This window comes from Canis lupus, chromosome 9 (genome assembly GCF_011100685.1).
Source record: "Canis lupus familiaris isolate Mischka breed German Shepherd chromosome 9, alternate assembly UU_Cfam_GSD_1.0, whole genome shotgun sequence".
In the NCBI taxonomy this organism is placed as follows: domain Eukaryota; kingdom Metazoa; phylum Chordata; class Mammalia; order Carnivora; family Canidae; genus Canis; species Canis lupus.
The window spans coordinates 6,607,171-6,630,642 of NC_049230.1; the positions used below are offsets into that span (position 1 = coordinate 6,607,171).

A 23,472-nucleotide genomic window follows, 5' to 3' on the forward strand; every position below is an offset into this window, starting at 1 on the left:
GGGAAAGGTTTGCTTTGCCTTTAAAAGGCCCTTAACAGGACAGATGGGTGGCTCAGCGGTTTAGTGCTGCCTTCAGCCCAGGGCGTAATCCTGGAGTCCTGGGATCGAGTCCCCTGTCAGGTTCCCTGCATGGAGCCTGCTTCTCCTCTCTCTCTGTGTCTCTCATGAATAAATAAATAAAATCTTAAAAAAAAAAAGGCCCTTAACAGGGTACCTGGATGACTCAGTCAGTTAAGCACCTGACTCTTGGTTTCAGCTTAGGACACGATCTCAGGGCCTTGGGATTGAGTTCTGCATCATGCTTCACACTCAGCGAGGAATCTGCTTGAGATTCTCTCTCCTTCTGCTTCTTCCCCCCTCTCTCTCTTTCTGTATCAAATAAGTAAATAATTTTTTAAAGTTTGCTATTTGCATAAGCACAAAGTATTAAATAACACCTTCATGTGGATGTGTCAAAACTGTCTTCTAATAAGCAGAAATACAAATAATAAAGGAAGGAGTAGACCTTGGCATCAAGGTCAGTGAAACAGGAATTGTCTACTAGGGGATTCATGAGCTCTGTCTGTTTTAACAATTATTTTCATAGGACCTTGCTATTTTGAGGAGCAGGGTGAGGTCTGGGGAGCTTTTTTTTTTTTTAAGATTTTATTTATTTATTTATTCACGAGAGACAGAGAGAGAAAGAGGCAGAGACACAGGCAGAGGGAGAAGCAGGCTCCATGCAGGGAGCCTGACATGGGACTCGATCCTGGGTCTCTAGGATTGTGCCCTGGGCTGAAGGCAGTACTAAACCTCTGAGCCACCAGGGCTGCCTGGTCTGGGGAGCTTTTGACTGGCAGGGTCAGGTAAGGGTTAACACATCCAGAGCTATTGTTTACTACTGGCTTGGAGCTCTCTCACTTGGCCTGGGAAAACCTACTCTGGTTGGCTGGTGGGAAAATGGTCCAGGGTTGCTCCCAACTGGGGAAGTGCATTGCCTGAGTGCTTTGCAAGTTGGCAAGGGAGCTGTGAGCTCCATTCTCACTCGCCATCTCCAGAGACTGCTTTTCTTGCTTGAAAGGGGAGGCCGGAAGCAAGGAGCACACTGGGATAAGTTTAGAGCCACTTCAAATTTCCCGTTTAACAGTTCCCTGGCCTGGTGCTGGCCTCTGGCTGTTTACTTCCAGAAAAGGTGGGTTTCCTGCCCTCAAACTGAAGGAAGTCAAAGCCTCTCCCCAAAACAGCTTATAGGAGGGAATATTTATTAGCGAACCAACACTAGAAAATCTCAGATATTTTCTCCCCAAAGACACAGGAACTCCAAATTAGAGAGACAAGTGCTTGGGGAGGAAAGCTTGAAGAGTTTGGATGTTGGACAGATTCAGCTTCATTTCCTGCTGGGTTATCCAAGAGAACCAGTCAGCACCACTCCCCAAGCCAGCTGCCTGCTTGGGATCTGGCAGGATAGACAGATTAGTCAAAGGAGTCCAAGATGGCCGGAGATCCTCAGTGACGTAACACACACTTCATTTATTTATCTGAAAGCCTCCAGAGCAAGCAAGAAAGGAAAACAAGCAAATGGAAACATTTGACAGGGAGCAGCTAACTTTTCCTAGCTTTTTTGTTTCTGAACTGAGGACGGAAATCTCGCAATACTGGAGCTAGTGCTCTCACTCTGGTTTTACACATTTTTTCTTAAAAACAAAACAAAGCAAAGGCAAAACCCAAACCCTGACACTGCTTTTTTGAGGTACAATGAACTCACCTGAAAGTAAAATCTCAGGATGTCTGGGTGGCTCAGTGCTTGAGTGTCTGCCTTTGGCTCAGGGCATGACCCCAGAGTCCCCGGATAGAGTCCCATATCAGGATCCCTGCATGGAGCCCGCTTCTCCCTCTGCCTATGTCGCTGCCTCTCTCTTGACTAAATAAATAAAATATTTGAAAAAAAAAGAAAGCAAAATCTCTTCACCTATAGGGTACAGGTTTTCCTGTAGAATTGGATTCCTTTACTACAAATTTGTGTTCCATGAGCATTGTTTAATTGAGAAAAAAAAGTCCCTGAGGGATAAAGAACGGTAGAGGGAGACAGAATAGTGGGTATGGCCTTTTGCAGGGATGGCTCTTTCCATGGTAACATTTTCTGGCAGGGAAATAAAATGCTGCTGAAACCAGAACTTTCTCCAGGATCAGCAGGCGATGGATGACCCATTGGGAGAGCAAGGCTGGCTGGTGTGTGGAACTCTGGCTCTCTTAGATATTAATTCTTAATCAGAGGCCATTTCAAATTGAGGTTAGAAGTAACCCTTTCTTCCTGGGTTATCCCACTGTACCTTCTTATACCTTTCTTCCTGGGTTATCCTTAACCCTTTCTTCCTGGGTTATCCCACTGTACCTTCTTATACCTTTCTTAGGGCATATCTGAGACTCTACACAGTATTATAGTAATTTATGTGCATGTCTTATAGCCACAAGCTTATTGAAAGTGGGAACAATTTGTGTGTGTATGTGTGTGTTTTCTTTATAATACCCAGCATAGGTTCTCACACTTGGGGCATGCTCAGTACATGGTTGCTGAATGAATAGGTAAAGTGTGTGGACCACTGAGGGGTGTGGAAATCACAAGATGAGCAGTAAACAAGGGACAGTGCAAGTGAAGAGGGGGCTACTAGAGATGAATCTCTTGCCTATCTTACTCAGGGATAGAAGATATATTAGAGCAGAGTCAGAGGGAACAGAAATCCCTTGTAGCACAGAGGTCTTTATAATTCAATTTTTTCCAGCAAGGACCAAGCCCTGGATGAATGGATAAGCAGTCCACATCTTTCTGCCCCCTGGTCAATGGTCTTTCTGAGATACTACAGAGGAGAGAGACTTTGGTTTAGTAATTAGTTTCTCCTCTTGGAAAAATGGTGGCATGTAGGTGTGTATCAGAGCACTGGTGATGGTGAATTAGGAAGTAAGCTCTTGAACTGAAGTCTCTGTGTCCTGATTCATTAGCATCCAGGGCAAAGCTCTGTGATTCACTTTTCCTAGAGTTTACAGTCAGACCCTGGCACAGCAAGAATCAAATCTGTGGGCTGTTCCAGAGCTTTCAAGTCACACCATTACCCTTGATGGTTCTCAAGACTATACTGGTAGCAAGAGAAGGCTAGGAGTTCTCTTTGCAAAAGAGCAGCAAGGTTGTTCACATGTTTTAAATTATTTAGTTGCATCAAATATTCAGTTTTGTGAGAACAACAGCAACTCTATTTAAAAACATCATCAAGCATGTGATGGATGAACTCAATGTTTCCAAGCAGTTCCCAGCTTCCAGCCCACACTCCAGGAATATCCTAGGAGTTACTCAGGCTCCTCTGGGTCACCCTCTAACTCTTGGGACTAGCTCAAGTGCAAGTGCCTTTGAAGGCTGATGATATGTGGCATGTTTTTTTTTATATAAGCGAATTTTAAGAAGAGGTTTTATTGTGCCCCATGCTTCACCTTCCAGAGAAAGGAAATATTCAATTTAGGACGTCAGGGTTAGGATGTTCACATGGGAATCTTGATGGTGGGTGTGTGAGATTAATTCCATAGGATTGTGTTCCTGAAGAATGTGTGTGTGTGTGTGTGTTAAGATTTTACCTATTTATTTGTGAGACACACACACACACACACACACACACACAGAAAGGCAGAGACACAGGCAGAGGGAGAAGCAGGCTCCATGTAGGGAGCCCGATGTGAAACTCGGTCCCGGGTCTCCAGGATCAGGCCCTGGGCCAAAGGCAACGTTAAACCATTGAGCCACCAGGGCTGCCCTGTGTATGTGTGTCTGTGTAAGGAGCTGCAGCTCTTCTCACAAAGATTCATTATTTTATTTTATTTATTTATTTTTAAAGATTTTATTTATTTATTTGAGAGACACAGAGAGATAATAAGAGAGAGCACAAGTGGGGAAGGGGAGCAGAGGGAGAGGAAGCAGGCCCTTCTCTGTTGAGTGGAGAGCCCAATGTAGGGCTCCATCCCAGGACCCTGGGATCATGACCTGAGTCGAAGGCAGATGCTCAACCAACTGAACCACCCAGGTGCCCCAAAGATTCATTAGTTTAGGTGACACTCAATGTGACACCTATTGAAGTTGCTCTGAAGCCTGAGATATGTGCCCTAATAATAACCACCATTTATCAAAGGCTTCCTATATGCCAGAGAAATATATATATTTATATCTACATATTTACATTATATTATCTAGCATTTTCCCTCAAAGACAATAAGCTAGGTAATATTACTTCTATCATATAGATAAGAAAAAAAGGCTCATAGATGTCATTCAAAGTCATATCAAGATATGAATGATTTCGAGCCTAGAGTTTTTATCCATCATACAGCAATGTCTCTTCCCTATGAGTTTCTAAAACTATCCCTACATAAAATCCGCCATCCCTGATAAAACATTGAATGATACTTCCCCTCTATAAAGGTAACTTCTGGGGAGGAGAAGGGGGAGTATGAGGAAGGTGTGTGTATATGGGGTTCCTGGGAAGTTGGCAAGATTCTATCTCTTTATTTTTGGAGTGGTTGCACAGAGGTGCTTACTTTGTGATAATCCATCAGGGTAAACACATATGATTTGGGATTTTCTTGTGTTTACATCAACAAAAAGTTTATCTAAAAAAATCATTCTCCCTAGCAGCTAATTTGGAGGGAAGTCCTGCTTCCCATGGCCAATATGTTCAAATGAATCAACAAGAATTTCTTGGATTCTATTATATGGCAAACTTAAAAATAATATAAATATATTGATACCTTACCCCTTTCCATAAAGGTAGGTGGATCTTACGTGGATCACATTAAAAAGTCGTTCAGAATAATAAAATCATATTAGGAGGAGGTGATCAACATAACATGAAAGGGCAATTTTCTACATGCATGTTACTTTGTCGGGCACCACAGAAGGTGTAAGTCCAGCTTCTTCTCTCAAGATGCTCACAACCAAGCTGAAGAAAACAAACATTTACTAGTAGTAAGTAGACACTTGTCTTCGAATATATTGGAAGTTGTCGGAACAGGCTGTCTCCCACTTCGGTGATAAATAAACCCAAAGGCAGTGAAATTCTTTTGGGGGGTACATCCTATATTTCATATGTGGGTAATTGAGGTGGTAAAGACCACACTTATCAATAATTTGAAAACTTTGACATCCAAATCTTAAAGTGCCAAAATGAATGTTTACATCTTTATAAGATGGGGTTTTATTTTATTTATTTTTTTAAAGATTTTATTTATTTATTCATGAGAGACCCAGAGAGAGAGAGAGAGTCAGAGGCACAGGCAGAGGGAGAAGCAGGCTCCATGCAGGGAGCCTGATGACGTGGGACTCGATCCTGTGTCTCCAGGATCAGGCCCTGGGCTGAAGGCGGCGCTAACCTCTGAGCCACCCGGGCTGCCCAAGATGGGGTTTTATTATTTTTTTTTAAAGATTTTATTTATTCATTCATGAGAGACACAGAGAGAGGCAGAGACACAGGCAGAGGGAGAAGCAGGCATCATACAGAGAGCCTGACGTGGGACTCGATCCAGGGTCCCCAGGATCACGCCCTGGGCTGCAGGAGGCGCCAAACCGCTGCGCCACCGGGCTGCCCAAGATGGGGTTTTAAAAAAGATTTTATTTATTTAGTCATGAAAGACACTCACAGAGAGAGAGAGAGGCAGAGACATAGGCAGAGGGAGAAACAAGCTCCATGCAGGGAGCCCAATGTGGGACTTGATCATGGGACTCCAAGATCACACCCTGAGCCAAAGGCAGACACTCAATTGCTGAGCCACCCAGGCATCCCTGTAAGATGGTTTAACTTGGAAAGACCCATATATCTAATTACCAGGGTGTTTTGTAACTGCTCTGTAATTATGTCCCTTTGCTTGCATGCACTTTCTACTGGGTCTAGGTTCACAACCTCAAAGAACACAGATCTTACTCTAGTTTATTTCAAACTGCACCATTTTAAAACTTCCTGGCTGGGGCAGTTGTTATAATTTCTCTCTTTCTCTATACCTTAGGGGTTCAGGGACCTGGTGGGGGAAGTCACATGGACTATTCAAATTTACAGATGTCAGTAGTTGATTTTCCTTCATTTGTGTCAGAAATAGCCAGGCCCATGCATCTGAAATTTTATTGTGCATATTTATTTTCTAGAGGTCATTTTAAAATACAAATTAGATTCAGTGGGTCTGGAATGGGACCTGAGATTTCACATTTTTTTTTAAGAAAGATTTTATCTATTCATTCATGAGAGACACAGGCAGAGGGAGAAGCAGACTCCTCTCAGGGAGCCTGATGCAGGACTCAATCCCTGGACCTGGAATCATGCCCTGAGCCGAAGGCAGATGCTCAACCACTGAGCCACCCAGACATCCCGAGATTTCATCTTTTTTAAAAAAGATTTATTTATTTACTTTAGAGAGTGTGCGAAAGAGAGCACAAATGGGAGAGAGAGGGAGAAAGAATCTCAAGCCGACTCCGCACTCAGCATCCACCGTAGAGGGGCTCCATTTCATGACCCTGAGATCACTACCTGAGCCTAACGAAACCAAGAGTCAGAAGCTTAACTGACTGTACTACCGAGGTGCCCCTCACATTTTTAACAATCTCTCAGGTAATGCCAGTGCTGCTGGCCTGTGGATCATACTTGTATAGAGAAAAAAAGGTATTAGATTTGGAGTCAGAATTTCAGGCTTTTAGTACCAGCTCTGCCATTTACTATCTTCTTGGACAAGATACTTTGCCTCTCTGGACTTTGGTTTCCTCAAATATAAACTTGTGTTATAGGGGAAAAGGGTGAATCAGCTTATTTAAAAGCTTGCATTCATGAGATTTTTATTATTTATTTGTTTAAAATTTCTTTGTTTATTTAAGTAATCTCTATGCTTAACATAAGGTTCTAATTCAGGACCCCGAGATCAAGAGTCACATGCTTTTCTGATTGAACCAGTCAGGTGACCCACATTCATGGAATTTTTTGAGTGACATTTAGATTTAAATAATCTCCAAACATAGAACCATATACAGCTTTTCAGGGATCTAACAGATAAATTGATATTAGCAAAGTAGGATAAATAAGGACTCAATGAGGAGGGCAGAGCAAGGTGTGAGGAGCAATCCATGACTTCTCACGACAAATATAAGGCTCTGATTCTTTTGAAGTGATGGATTTTGCATTAAAAAAAACTTGCCTAGAGAGAGACTGCTACTTTTCCCTAACAACCACTTCAAGAGAAAACCTACATTGAGAATTGGGTTGCATAAGAAATTTGAATTAGAGGAGCAACGGATGAGTTAGAGCTTTGAAATAAGCGAACACTTTCAGTAGGCTGAATAGTAGCTGGAAGGCAGCTTTCTGGAGCCCGGAGGCAGTCTAATTTAAAAATAGCAGTTTGTTTCTGCTGTAGATCATTTCTGTGATCATTTCACCCAGGAATTCAGGTCTTTGGCCACAACGGCCAGATCTGACAGGGTCAGAGCTTGGGAGGCAAGGGTGGGAGGACAGACAGCCTCCTCCCAGAAGGGTCACGGTCGGCCAGGGTGCTCAGAGAACACGGGAGTTCAAATGGATGAGAGGCAGGAACGAAGTGAGTGAGAAAGGGACATAGGTGAGTTACATGAATTGAAAGGAGCTCCTGATAATCTGAGCCTCTGAAGTAGGCCCCTCCCCCAGTGTTTACGCATATCTGTTTTGAGCTGCAAACAGGATCAGACAGAAAGCGTTCCCATGCTCGCAGATAAGGGCTGGTTTCTCTTTAAGTCCCAAAGCCAAGTCAGGGGAGCGGAGAGAACTCTTGCTGAGCACCCTCTCCCAGCTTTGGGATGGGGGCGGGGGGGCTGCCGGAGATTCTTACCTTATGCAGGACGTGCTCATTGAAGTCACGGCTAGTTCCCCGCTGGTAGGAATCCAGTCTTTGCTGGTCCATGCCCGGCGTGGAGCCCAGGGCTTCTCGCCTTCCCTGCGTTCTGCGTCAGCGCTCCCAGGCTCGGCTGGGTGCGGCAGGCTCGGGTCTAGCCCCGCGGGCCGGGCCGCACCCGGGTTCAGCACTGGACAGCTCCCGCGGCGGCGGCGGGAGTGGAGGGTCGGGTGGGGGGCGGGCAGGCCCCTCCCCTCCGCAACGTTTCAGCACCAGGAACAGCGACACGTCCCTCTGCGCCTGGGACCGGAGTTCCGAGATCCCGTCCGCTCAGAATCCCCTGTCTTGTGACTCCAGGTTGCTGGCAGACAAGCACGATTGCGGTGTAGCTTAGTGGTCCGCGCTTATCTGGTTCAGCTACCGCACTTCGGAGGCTCAGAGTCCGGCTGCGTTCCCAGGGCATTGCGGTCCCGGGAGCTCACCCTTCCTGATTCTCAGAGAACGAGCATCCCGGTTATACCACGCAGCTCAGCTCTCCTCCCGCGTTTGCAGGGGTGAAGTGCTGAGGCTCTGGCGCAGCTTCTCTTTTGGTCCCTGGACAGCTCCCTCCATTATGTATGAGGTTCACAGATGATGGGGCTTGCGAGTCCTTGAAGTCCTGAATTACTTTGCAAAAATTCTGCTTAACCACCTTTTCCCTTTTCTAGAGCTTAATTACAATCTCCAGGGTGCTCCTGACCCACAAAAGTAAGGAACAATTGGCCCGGAGAGGCAGAATGGTGGTGTGATTAAGAGTACAGGCTCAGAGTTCAAATGTGAGCTCTGAAAATTATTGGTTGTGTAATCTTGGGCAAGTTACTTCACCGTCCCTAGGTGTCCACAAAATAGAGATAATAATTATACCTACACTCTGGTGTTGTTCTGAGGATTTAGTAAGTTAATTCACATAAATAGCCTAGGTGGATGCCTGGCATATATGAAGAACACAAAGAATGTTTGGTATAATGCTCTTGGGGCAGGGAGATGGGAAGCTCTGCCTATCTCTTCTAAACACCAAGGGAGTCCTTCGGCTGGGACCTCCCATTTGCAGTCATATCACAGAAGAGCATGGGACTGACCACCCTGGAAATTGGGGGCTGAGATTTTGGCCTTGGGGGTTATCCTTATATGATGACCCTGGTGTTCAGCAGGCCGTTACATCACTAGGCACAAGTCCTATTACCACTGGCACTGGTCAATATGGAGGGGAAGGGCCAGGCCTAAGGTTAAAGAGTGTGTATTACTCCTGGATTTCAGTTCCTTTTTGACTAGTGGCCTTAGCCAAATCACTTACGTCTTTGGGATTATGTTTTTTTCATTTGTAAAATGGGTAGGGCAATGTGTGCCTATCTTATTGTTTTTTTGTGTGTGTGTGTGTGAAGAGTAAATGAGAAAATGTATGAGAAAATCTTTCTTTTCTTTTAAACAGTGGATCAAATTTCACTTATAAAGTGTTAGTCTTACTGGAATCTCTACACTGTAGATATTCAGTGAGTAGTGATTACATCAACAAAGCCAGATAACCAATGTGTTTATGTGTATGAGATTCTCACTAGGCCTACAATTGGGGTTCTTTTTTTTTTTTTTTTAAAAAACAGAGATTTTTATTTATTTATTCATGAGAGACACACAGAGAGAGGCCGAGACATAGACAGAGGGAGAAGCAGGCTCTCCACAGACAGCCCAATGTGAACTCCATCCTCAGACCCAGGATCATACCCTGAGCTGAAGACAGATGCTCAACTGCTGAGCCACCCAGGCATGCCACAATTGGGGTTCTTAACCTGAGGTAAATAAATGGACTTTAAGGAATTGTGAACTATGAAAACATTATCAAAAGTTTTCCTTATGTGCATTTTTCTGGTGAGGAGTCCCGTAGATTTCATTAGGTTCCCAAAGTTGACATGAAGAGCAATATTAATCAACTTGATCTGATTGATATTTATAAAATACTCCATCCAACAACAAAATGCACATTCTTCTGAAGCTCACCTGAAACATTCACCAAAATAAATCACAAAACCCACCTTAGCAAACACATCTTTTCTAAAACAAAAAACAAAAAACAAACAAACAAAAAAAACCACCTTAGGACTAATAGCTTGGAGAAGTTCTCATCATAACTTTCGCCTAGGCTTCTTCACCATCCATTACTGTTGTAGATAAAAAGGTTCCAGAAGAAGCCAAAGGTTGCTTTGTTTCGAGCCTCATACCTAGGAAGGGTCACCCTTCTCAGAGTATGGTTCTGAGCTCTGAGGATTCAGAAAGATGATTTCATCTGTTTGCTATGGGCTATGAGGAGTACATACCATAGAGGATCCAAAATAATATGGAATTGATGACAGAAGACTTCCGTGAGAAATGATATTTAAGCTGAGATCTGAAGAAAGAGCTGGTGGAGGAAAGGGAGTTGTGGAGGGAGTGGTGGTGTGACTCTAGGAAAAGTGATCAGCATGTGCAAAAATGTTACAGTATCAAGGAGCCAAAAAAAAGACCAGCCTGAGTGCAGTACAGGGAGGGAGAGGTGAGGGATGATGGGAGAAGAGTCTAGAAAGGTGGGTGAGGACCAGATCATGTGGACTATGTTAAGGGTTTTGGATTCTGTCCTAAGAGTGATGTGAAGCCATTGAAGAACTTTAAGTAGGGGGGTGACACAGCCAAATTTGAGATTTAAAGATACTATTCTTGTTGCTGTGTGACTTCAGAGCCAAGAGTAAATTTGCTCATTTTTTCTTATTTATTTATAAAATCTCTTTATATATTAAGGACAGCAATCCTGTATGTCACAAATATTTTGTTATGTTCTGTGGATTTTTCAATTGTTTATACTTTTGTTATAAAAGTTATTAAAGTTTTTAATTTTGTTTTTAAATTTTTATTTATTTATGATAGTCACATACAGAGAGAGAGAGAGGCAGAGACATAGGCAGAGGGAGAGAGAAGCAGGCTCCATGCACCGGGAGCCCGATGTGGGATTCGATCCCAGGTCTCCAGGATCACGTCCTGGGCCAAAGGCAGGCGCTGAACCGCTGCGCCACCCAGGGATCCCAAAGTTTTTAATTTTTAAGTTTGGACTGAGCATGAGTAGGCATTAGCCAGGCAGAGAATATCAGAAGGTATATTGTTGAGCAAGCAATAAAAGCAAAGGAAAATAACCACTTTATTGTACACCTAAAATGAATATAACACTGTATGTTAACTATACTGGAACTAAAACAAAAAACTTTAAAAAGTAAAGGAAAATAGACATTCATTAAGGAATATGTCCACTAAAATGTATAGAATAAAGATTAGTTTTCTTCCTTCTAGGGCTATTTATGTTCAAATAACCAATACTACTTTAAAATGGCATGCATTGTGTGATTTCTATTCTTTTAAATTTGCTAAGGTGTGTTTTATGATTTATTTTGGTGAATGTTTCCGGTGAGCTTCAAAAGAATGCATTTTGTTGTTGGATGAAGTATTCTGTAAATATCAATCAGATCAAGTTGATTGATATTGCTCATGTCAACTATATCTTTATTGATTTTCTGCCTGCTAGATGTGTCAGTTACTGACAGAGGGTTTTGAAGTCTCCGACTATAATTGTGGATTCATCCCTTTCTCCTTTTTGTTTTGTCTGTTTTGTTTTGTGTATTTTTACACTGTTTTTAGGTGCATACACATTTCTTGGAGAACTGACTCCTTTATCATTATGTAGTGCCCCCTTTATTATCACCTTTATTGGTGATAATTTTCTTCCGAAATCTTTGTCTGAAGTTAATATAGCTACTCCAGCTGTCTTTTGATCTGTGTGGTAGCATGAAATAACTTTCTCCATTTGTTTCCTTTTTTTTTTTTTTTTTTTGAGAGAGAGAGAGAGAGAGAGAGAGAGAGAGAGAATGAGCACAAGCCGGTAGGGTCAGAGGAAGAGAAGGAGGAGGAGAGAGAAAATCTCAAGCAGGCTCCATGCTTAGTGCAGAGCCTGATGAAGGACTCAATTTCAAGACCCTGAGATCATGACCTGAGCTGAAATCAAGAGTCAGATGCTCAACTGACTCAGTCACCCAGGCATCCCTCCATTCCTTTAATCTTTTTTTAAAAAATATTTTATTTATTTATTCATGAAGGACAGAGAGAGAGAGAGGCAGAGACACAGGCAGAGGGAGAAGCAGGCTCCCTGTGGGAAGCCTGATGCGGGAATTGATCCCAGGATTCCAGGATCACAACCTGAGCCAAAGGCAGAGGCTCAACTACTAAGTCACCCAGGTGTCCCTATTCCTTTACTTACTTTTAACCTGTTGGTGTCTTATTTTTAGTTTGGTTTTTGCAGACAATATATAGTTGTCTTTTTAAAGACAATCTCTCTTTTAATTGGCTTATTAAACCATTCACAGTTAGAATGATTATTGATATACTTGGATTAATGTTAACTGCGTTTATAGTTATTTTCTATTCATTGCCAAATGCTTCTTCCTTCTGAATTCTCCAGTCTTATTTATTTTAAAGATTTTATTTATTTATTCATGAGAGACACACAGAGAGAGGCAGAGACACAGGCAGAGGGAGAAGCAGGCTCCCTGTGGGGAGCCCCATGTGGGACTCGATCCCTGGACCGGGATCATGCCCTGAGCCAAAGGCAGATGCTCAACCACGGAGCCACCCAGGTGTCCCGTATTCTCCAGTTTTAAATGAACAATTTGTATGATTCCATTTTATCTTCTTTCTTAGTACATCAATAAAAAATTCTTAAAATTCTTTTCAGTGGTTGTCCTAGAGTTAACAGTATATATTTTTAGCTAAACTAAATCCACATTCAAATGATGCTATTCCTCCTTCACTTGTAATGTATGTACCTTTTTTTTTTTTTCCACTTTCATTTTTTTTTATTGGTGTTCAATTTACTAACATACAGAATAATACCCAGTGCCCGTCACCCATTCACTCCCACCCCCCGCCCTCCTCCCCTTCTACCACCCCTAGTTCGTTTCCCAGAGTTAGCAGTCTTTACGTTCTGTCTCCCTTTCTGATATTTCCCACACATTTCTTCTCCCTTCCCTTATTTTCCCTTTCACTATTATTTATATTCCCCAAATGAATGAGAACATATAATGTTTGTCCTTCTCCGACTGACTTACTTCACTCAGCATAATACCCTCCAGTTCCATCCACGTTGAAGCAAATGGTGGGTATTTGTCATTTCTAATAGCTGAGTAATATTCCATTGTATACATAAACCACATCTTCTTTATCCATTCATCTTTCGTTGGACACCGAGGCTCCTTCCACAGTTTGGCTATAGTGGCCATTGCTGCTAGAAACATCGGGGTGCAGGTGTCCCGGCATTTCATTGCATTTGTATCTTTGGGGTAAATCCCCAACAGTGCAATTGCTGGGTCGTAGGGCAGGTATATTTTTAACTGTTTGAAGAACCTCCACACAGTTTTCCAGAGTGGCTGCACCAGTTCACATTCCCACCAACAGTGTAAGAGGGTTCCCTTTTCTCCGCATCCTCTCCAACATTTGTGGTTTCCTGCCTTGTTAATTTTCCCCATTCTCACTGGTGTGAGGTGGTATCTCATTGTAGTTTTGATTTGTATTTCCCTGATGGCAAGTGATGCAGAGCATTTTCTCATATGCATGTTGGCCATGTCTATGCCTTCCTCTGTGAGATTTCTGTTCATGTCTTTTGCCCATTTCATGATTGGATTGTTTGTTTCTTTGGTGTTGAGTTTAATAAGTTCTTTATAGATCTTGGAAACTAGCCCTTTATCTGATATGTCATTTGCAAATATCTTCTCCCATTCTGTAGGTTGTCTTTGAGTTTTGTTGACTGTATCCTTTGCTGTGCAAAAGCTTCTTATCTTGATGAAGTCCCAATAGTTCATTTTTGCTTTTGTTTCTTTTGCCTTTGTGGATGTATCTTGCAAGAAGTTACTATGGCCGAGTTCAAAAAGGGTGTTGCCTGTGTTCTTCTCTAGGATTTTGATGGAATCTTGTCTCACATTTAGATCTTTCATCCATTTTGAGTTTATCTTTGTGTATGGTGAAAGAGAGTGGTCTAGTTTCATTCTTCTGCATGTGGATGTCCAATTTTCCCAGCACCATTTATTGAAGAGACTGTCTTTCTTCCAATGGATAGTCTTTCCTCCTTTATCGAATATTAGTTGCCCATAAAGTTCAGGGTCCACTTCTGGATTCTCTATTCTGTTCCACTGATCTATGTGTCTGTTTTTGTGCCAGTACCACACTGTCTTGATGACCACAGCTTTGTAGTACAACCTGAAATCTGGCATTGTGATGCCCCCAGATATGGTTTTCTTTTTTAAAATTCCCCTGGCTATTCGGGGTCTTTTCTGATTCCACACAAATCTTAAAATAATTTGTTCTAACTCTCTGAAGAAAGTCCATGGTATTTTGATAGGGATTGCATTAAACGTGTATATTGCCCTGGGTAACATTGACATTTTCACAATATTAATTCTGCCAATCCATGAGCATGGAATATTTTTCCATCTCTTTGTGTCTTCCTCAATTTCTTTCAGAAGTGTTCTATAGTTTTGAGGGTATAGATCCTTTACATCTTTGGTGAGGTTTATTCCTAGGTATCTTATGCTTTTGGGTGCAATTGTAAATGGGATTGACTCCTTAATTTCTCTTTCTTCAGTCTCATTGTTAGTGTATAGAAATGCCACTGACTTCTGGGCATTGATTTTGTATCCTGCCACGCTACCGAATTGCTGTATGAGTTCTAGCAATCTTGGGGTGGAGACTTTTGGGTTTTCTATGTAGAGTATCATGTCATCGGCGAAGAGGGAGAGTTTGACTTCTTCTTTGCCAATTTGAATGCCTTTAATGTCTTTTTGTTGTCTGATTGCTGAGGCTAGGACTTCCAGTACTATGTTGAATAGCAGTGGTGAGAGTGGACATCCCTGTCTTGCTCCTGATCTTAGGGGAAAGGCTCCCAGTGCTTCCCCATTGAGAATGATATTTGCTGTGGGCTTTTCATAGATGGCTTTTAAGATGTCGAGGAATGTTCCCTCTATCCCTACACTCTGAAGAGTTTTAATCAGGAGTAATGTATGTACCTTAAAAGCAGTATTCCTGGGACACCTGCATGGCTTGGTGGTTGAACATCTGCCTTTGGCTCAGGTTGTGATCCTGGGGTCCTGGGATTGAGTCCTGCATTAGGCTCCCCGCAGGGAGCCTGCTTCTCCCTCTGCCTATGTCTCTGCCTCTCTCTCTCCGTGTCTGTCATGAATAAATAAGTAAAATCTTCAAAAAAAACCCCAAAACCCCCAAAACCCAGTATTCCCAATTCCTCCCTCTCACCACTTGTGACATTGCTGTCATTCATTCCACTTATTCATATGCAATAATCATTAAATACGTTGTTGCTATTGTTATTTCAAGGTTATTTTTTAGAAGTATTAAGAATGAGAAAGGTAAGATTTTTATCTTACCCTCATTTATTAGCACCCCTTTCTCCCTTTCACTTCTTTCTCCCCTTTATCTTCCAACCTCTGTCAGATATGCATTTTAAAAATAAACACTCTGTTTTAAATTAATTTATGCTTTCAGAGGAGTTGCATGAATAGTATAGGGAATTCTTAGATACCCCACACCCCATATCCCCTTCTATTAAGATTTTTACATTTGTCACAACTATGAACCAATCTGATACAGTATTATCAACTGAAATCCATACTTTATTTGTATTTCCCTAGTGTTTTGTTTTTATTGAAGTTCGATTTGCCAACATATAGTATAACACCCAGTGCTCATCCTATCAAGTGCCCTCCTCAGTGCCCGTCACCCAGTTACCCCAACTTCCCGCCCCCCTTCCCCTTCAGCAACCCTTTGTTCATTTCCCGGAGTTAGTAGTCTTTCATGGCATATTTCCCTAGTTTTTACCTAATATTTCTATCCTGTTTCAGGACCCCATCCAGGATATAACATTGCTTTTAAGGGTTATGTTTCCTTAAGCTTCTTAAGGCTATGAAAATGTCTCAGACTTTGTTTTTGATTGTCTTGATAGTTTTAAGAAGTACTGGTTAGGAGCAGCCTGGGTGGCTTAGTGGTTAAGCGCCGCCTTCATCCTAGGGTGTGATCTTGGAGACCAGGGATTGAGTCCTACGTTGGGCTCCCTGAGTGGAGCCTGCTTTTCCCTCTGCCTCTCTCTGTGTCTCTCATGAATAAATAAATAAAATCTTAAAAAAAAAAGAAGTACTGGTCAGGCATTTAGTAAAATATCCTTCAGTTTGGATTTGTCTGATGTTTTTCTTATGGTTATACTGAGGTTATGTGTTTTTTTGCGAGGAAGACCACAGAGGTAAAATTTCATTATCATATAAAGAGTATGTGTTATAAGTACAACGTATCACTGATGATGTTAACCTGGATCACTTCACTGAGGTAATGTTTGTTGGGTTTATCCACTGACATTAATTCCCTCTTTGACATCCTTTAATTGTTTTGTTTTATTTTCTAAGTTTTTTTTTTTTTTTAAAGTACGCTCCATGGTGGGCTTGAACTCACAACCCTGAGATCTTGAACTCACCCTGAGATCAAGACCTGAGCTGAGATCAAGCATTGTACATTTACCTGACTGAGCCACCCAGGTCCCCATTAAAGTTTTATTTACTTAAGTAATCTCTACACCCAATGTGGAGCTCAAACTCATGATCCTGAGATCAAGAGTAACACGCTCCTCCAACTGAGCCAGCCAGGTACTTCTTCTTTTGTTTGGAACACTTCTTTCATTCTAGAACTAGAATCACAGGGTTCTAGCTCTAGGAGTATCTTGTATGTTCTTGCCCCAACCTTAGAATCAGTTATTTCTTTAAGGATCCCTGGTTCCTTTTATTGGAAAATAGTATTTGGAACCAAGATCTGGATGCTTTATGTGGTCATTGCTACTAGGGTATTGTCAGGTGTACTTTTACTTTCCAAGTTTTTCAACTGATAGAAATCACATTTTAAATGTTATCTTAATTATATAATATGTAACTATCATTTTTTGTAATGTCTTTTTTAAAAGATTTAATTTATTTACCTGAGAGAGAGAGACAGAGAGAACACAAGCAGGGGGAGGAGTAGAGGGAAAGGGAGAAACAGATTCCTTGCTGAATGGGGAGCCCCACGTGGGGCTCAATCCCAGGACCCCGAGATTGCCACCTGAGCCGAAGTCAGCCACCTGGGTGCCCCATATCTTCTGTAATTTTTATAGATTTATTCTAAAATGTGAACTTCTTCCCAAACCTCCAGTATTTAAACTGCTATCATTAGGCAAACATAGTTTACTTACATGGCCAAATAGCACATTATGTTTGCTTGCATTTCATTTTCAACAGCTTATATCATCAAGCTAAAAACTATTAAAATTAAAAAAATTTTTAAAATTAAAACCCCATTGCTAAAATCATGCATTGTTTTATTTATTTTTTTTTCATGCATTGTTTTAATCTGTACTCTGCCATTTTACATATTTCTTGTGTTGTCTAAAGTTTCTGATTGCCTTTCTATTTGTTGGGAGAGGAGATACATACCTTCTTCATTGTATTTTTTTTAACACTTAACTTTTTTTAATTTTAAGATTTTATTTATTTATTTGACAGAGAGAGTGTGAGCACAAGCGGGGGAAGTGGCAACAGAGGGAGAGGGAGGAGCAGATTTCCCACCAAGCAGAGAGCCAGACATGGGCTCCATCCCAGGACCCTGCGATCATGACCTGAGCTAAAGGCAGACCCTTAACCGACTGAGCCACCCAGGCACCACTTTCATTGTATCTTTTATCTTGCATCTCTTCCATCTCTTTAACTTTCCTTTTCCCTTGACAAACAATTCCTTTTTTGGATCTCAGTCACTTCCTGTTCTGATACAAACTGTTTTTTTTTTTTTTAACTTTTTAAAGATTTTATTTTAAAATAATCTCTACACCTAACATGGGGCTCAAACATACAACCCTGAGATCAAGAGTCACATGCTCTACTGACTGAACCAGCCAGGCATCCATGAACTGTTTTTTGTCTCTTTTGTTTTTGTACTTAGATAATGACTTTCTCATATTTCCTTTCTCACTGAATTTCTAATTGCTTTTAAAGATTGAATTCTGGGGCTTCATCATATGCTTAAGGCTTATTTTCCAAGTTTTCTTCTATATGGCCTCATAAACCTCTCTGCTGTAGGACTTTATTTTCCTTTCCAGTCTGAGCTGGTTGCTTTCTGGACCTGCTGCACAGCCATAACCCTGACATTTCCCTTTATTTAGCCTTATTTCTATATGGATTAAGTATTCCCTGTGGCCCATACCTTCCTTTTTCTTGGTTTACTCCCTCAGGAGTTTGGTGTACTTTTCTTGGTTTACTCCTCATGGAAAGTATTTGAGGAAGTTACTTGAGAATGTACCCAAATACTTCTTTTTTAAAAAAATTTTATTCTTATGTAATCTCTACACCCAATGTAGGCCTTGAACCCTGGGATCAAGTCACATGGCCTACTGACTGCGCCAGCCAGGCAGCCTCAGATAATCTTTTTAAAAAGGGGACATGGGAGTCTTTGCATATCTGAAAATGTGCTTGTTCTATCCTTATTCAATTTCAGCTGGATTTGGGATTCACAATGAAGACAATTTCCTGCAAGCTTGAAGATATTACTGAATTGCCCTCTGGTATGCTAACAGGAGGTAGTACTGCTAATTGGAAGTGTTGCTAACAGAAGATCTGTTGCCAGACTAATTCCTCAGATTCGGGAATTGACTGAATTATTATTTATTTTTCTTGGGCAGCTTTTTTTTAATAATAAATTTATTTATTTATTTTTTAATTTTTATTTATTTATGATAGTCACAGAGAGAGAGAGAGAGAGAGAGAGAGAGAGAGAAAGAGAGGCAGAGACATAGGCAGAGGGAGAAGCAGGCTCCATGCACTGGGAGCCCGACGTGGGATTCGATCCCGGGTCTCCAGGATCGCGCCCTGGGCCAAAGGCAGGCGCCAAACCGCTGCGCCACCCAGGGATCCCCAATAAATTTATTTTTTATTCGTTTCAATTTACCAACATACAGAATAATACCCAGTGCTCATCCCGTCAAGTGCCCCCCTCAGTGCCCGTCACCCATTCACCCCCATCCCCCGCCCTCCTCCCCTTCCACCATCCCTAGTTCGTTTCCCAGAGTTAGGAGTCTCTATGTTCTTTCTCCCTTTCTGATATTTCCCACACATTTCTTCTCCCTTCCCTTATATTCCCTTTCTCTATTATTTATATTCCCCAAATGAATGAGAACATACTATGTTTGTCCTTCTCTGATTGACTTACTTCACTCAGCATAATACCCTCCAGTTCCATCCCCGTTGAAGCAATGGTGGGTATTTGTCGTTTCTGATGGCTGAGTAATATTCCATTGTATACAGAAACCACATCTTCTTTATCCATTCATCTTTCGATGGACACCGAGGCTCCTTCCACAGTTTGGCTATTGTGGACATTGCTGCTAGAGACATCGGGGCACAGGTGTCCCGGCGTTTCATTGCATCTGAATCTTTGGGGTAAATCCCCAACAGTGCAATTGCTGGGTTGTAGGGCAGGTCTATTTTTAACTTTTTGAGGAACCTCCACACAGTTTTCCAGAGTGGCTGCACCATTTCACATTTCTTGGGCAGCTTTTAAGATCTTGTCTTGATCCATGGTTTGCCAAAGTTTTATGTTAATTTATCTAATTGTGTGCCTTTTTATGTCTTTGTGCTAGGCACTCTTAGACCTTTTTATTTATTAATTTATTTTTAAAGATTTTGTTTATTTATTTGAGAGAGAGCACAAGAGAGCACAAGCAGAGGGAACAGCAAAGGAGAGGGAGAAGCAGCCCCCCACCCCTCCGCTGAGCAGGGAGCCTAACATGAGGTTTGGTCCAGAATCCTGGGACCATGACCTGAGCAGAAGGCAGACTCTTAACCGACTGAGTTGCCCAGGTGTCCCGCTCAGTAGACCCCTTTAGTCTGAAGATGTGTGTCGCTTTTCCTCCCTGGGAAATTCTCTTGATTTAACTCTTTTTCTCTCCTTAATTATTATTATTATCTTCTGACATTCCCAAGGAATAAGATGTTGCATGTTCTGGGTTGTTACTTTGTGTGTGAGAGATTATTTATTTATTAAATAGGCTCCATGTCCAATGTGGGGCTTGAACTAATGACCGCGAGATCAAGAGTCACATGCTTTAAGATCTGAACCAGCCAAGCACCCCTGTTCCTTTTGCTCTTTAAAAAAATCTCATACTTTACCTCATCATCTTTTTGTTCTAAAACTAAGACATTTCCTCAACTTCATCTTTAAGTCCTCACATTGCATTTAAAGGTTTTAGCAACATTCCCTTCGATTTTGAAGAATTGCTTTTTTTGTTCTCGACTAAGATGCTTAAATTGTGATAAAATAAACACAATATAAAATTTATCACCTTAACCATTTTTAAGTGTGTAATTTGGTAACATTAAGTGTGTTCACATTGTTATGAACCCAATCTCCAGAAGTCTTTTTATCTTCAAAAAGGAGACTGTAGGGATGCCTGGGTGGCTCAGCAGTTGAGCGTCTGCCTTTGGCTCAGGGTGTGACCCCGGAGTACCGAGATCGAGTCCCACATCGGGCTCTCTGCATGGAGTCTGCTTCTCCCTCTGCCTATGCCTCTGCCTCTCTCTGTGTGTGTGTCTCTCTCATGAATAAATAAATAAAATATTTAATAAACCCCCCCAAAGCCAAAAAATCAAAAAGGAAACTGTACCCATAAAACAATAATCTCTTATTCACTGCCACCCCATCCACTAGCTACTACTATTCTAAGTTCAGTGTCTGATTTTGACTACTTTAGGTAGCTCATTGGAATGGAATCATAGAGTATTTGTCTTTTTGTTACTGGCTTATTTTACTTAGCATAATATCTACAAGGCTTATCCATGTTGTAGCATATGTCAGAATTTCCTTCCTTTTAAAGGTAATATTCCATTGTATGTACATGCCACATTTTCTATTTTCCTCTGCAATTTTTTTGTTCATCTTTTTTTTAAATTAAGTTTTAAAAAAATAAATAAAATTAAGTTTTTAATTTTAATTCCAGTATAGTTGACATACAGTGTTATATTAGTTTCAGGAGTACAATACAGTGATTCAACAATTATGTACATTACTCAGTGCTCATCGGGATAAGTGTATTCTTTAATCCTCATCACCTATGCTACTCATCCCCTCCCCACCTCCCCTCTGGTAACCATTACTTGTTCTCTGTAGTTCAGAATCTGTTTCTTGGTTTCTTTCTCTTTTTCTTTGCTTGTGTGTTTTGTTTCTTAAATTCCACATATGAGAGAAATCATATGGTATTTGTCTTTCTTTGACTGACATTTCACTTAGCATTATACTGTCTAACTTTATCCAAGTTGTTGCAAATGTCAGGATGTCATTCTTTTTTTAAATGGCTAAATTGTATATATATTTCACATCTTCTCTATCCATTCATCTGTTGATGGACATTTGGGCTGCTTCCATAATTTGGCTATTGTAAATAATGCTGCAATAAACATAGGAGTGCATACCACATTTCCTAAATCCATTGATGGACACTTGGCTAGCTTCCACCTTTGGTTATTGTGAACAATGCTGCTATGAACATCAGTGTACAAATATCTCTTAGAGACCCTATTTTCAATTCTTTTGGGTGTATACCCAGAAGTCAAATTGCTTAATCATGTGGTAATTCTATTTTTAATTTTTTGAGGAACTGCTATGCTCAATTCCTTTTTTTTTCTCAATTCCTTTTTATACCTTTGTATTATGGGTGAAGTATCTTCTCAAATCTCTCTGAGTTTTAAAAAAATTTATCTCTTGGGACACCTGGGTGGCTCAGTGGTTGAGTGTCTGCCTTCGGCTTAGGGCGTGATCCCAGAGTTCTGGAATCGAGTCCCACATTGAGGTCCCCATGGGGAACCTGCTTCTCCCTCTGCCTATGTCTCTGCCTCTCTCTGTGTCTCTCATGAATAAATAAATAAAATGTTTAAAAAAATAAAATTTCTCTCTTGTTCCTTAAATTTTGTCTGCTTTGTTAGGTCAGTTTTGCTATTTATTTTGGTTTTTCTCTTTTATGTTTTTTTTTTTTTATTAATGAGATCTGTTATCTTTCTCTTTATTTTTTTATAAACTTATTTTTTATTGGTGTTCAATTTGCCACAATATAGAATAACACCCAGTGCTCATCCCGTCAAGTGCCCACCTCAGTGCCCGTCATTGCAGATTTCTAAAAAACAATGCCTAAGGATTCTTGATTACCTTCATGTTTAAGAATGAGGCATTGCAATGGCTCTAAGATCTCTATGTGTGGGCGGGATTCATAGCAGGTTAAACTTTTAGATGAGTTGTAAGGAAGTTTGTGGTAATCTGAGGAAATCTGAGGAAACCCTAAAGTTAGAGTGAACTGGACTCTATCCTGGGAGTACCAGCACCTGTGTAATCACCTTAGATGTCCCTGTACTAGACTCAGCTTAAAAAACTTTTTAAATTAAATTCAATTTAATTAACATATAGTGTATTCTTGGTTTCAGAGGTAGAATTTAATGATTTGTCAGTTGCATATAACATCCAGTGCTCATTCCACCAAACACCTTTCTTAATGCCCATCACTCAGGTACCAAATCCCTCCATCTACCTCTCCTCCAGCAATCCTCAGTTTGTTTCCTATACTTAAGAGTCTCTTATGGTTTGTCAACCTCATTTTTTTCATCTTATTTTATTTTTCTTTCCCTTTCCCTATGTTCATCTGTTTTGTTTCTTAAATTCCATATATAAGTGAAAACATATGATATCTGTCTTTCTCCGGTTAACTTATTTCACTTAGCATAATACCCTTTAGTTTCACCCACATCATTGCAAATCGCAAGATTTCATTTTTTTGAATGGCTGAGTAATATTCCATTTTATATATATATATATATATATATATATATATATCACATCTTCTTTATCCATTCATCTGTCAATGGATATCTGGGCTCTTCCCATATTTTGGCTATTGTGGACATTGCTGCTATAAACACTGGGGTGCTTGTACCCCGTTAAATCACTATGTTTGCATCCTTTGGATAAATAGTAGTGCAATTGCTGGGTTTTAGGATAGCTCTATTTTTAAGTTTTTGAGGAACCTGCATACTATCTTCCAGAGTGGCTGCACCAGTTTGCATTCTCATCAACAGTGTAAAAGGGTTTCCCTTTCTCTACATCCTTGCCAACATCTGCTGTTTCCCACGTTGTTAATTTTAGCCATTCTGACTGGTGTGAGGTGGTATCTCATTTTGGTTTTGATTTGTATTTCCTTTATGCCAAGTGATGTTGAGCATTTTTTCGTGTGTCTATTGGCTCTTTGTATTAGACCCAACTTTAAAAAATTAACATTTATTAAGCATTTACTATGTTCCAGGCACTATACTAAATGTTTTATGCACTATCTCACTTAATCTGACTGATAATTCTATGAGATACTTATTATTGTATCCATTTGACAGAAGTAAAAACGTGATCAGAGGGTTTTAAAAAGCTTACATAGCAGGTTGGAATTTGAACCTAGGAATATGT

General features: G+C 40.9%; 1 protein-coding gene across 1 annotated transcript in view; it reads right to left on the reverse strand.

Annotated features, from left to right (window-relative positions):
• Nucleotides 1-8,640, reverse strand: part of RAB37 (RAB37, member RAS oncogene family) — a 55,147-nt gene extending 46,507 nt beyond the window's left edge. The window contains exon 1 of the mRNA XM_038546664.1: nt 7,852-8,640. Within this exon, the coding sequence (XP_038402592.1) occupies nt 7,852-7,923 (72 nt within the window). The 5' untranslated portion in view covers nt 7,924-8,640. The remainder of the gene's footprint in view (nt 1-7,851) is intronic.
• Nucleotides 8,641-23,472: the final 14,832 nt, after the last annotated feature.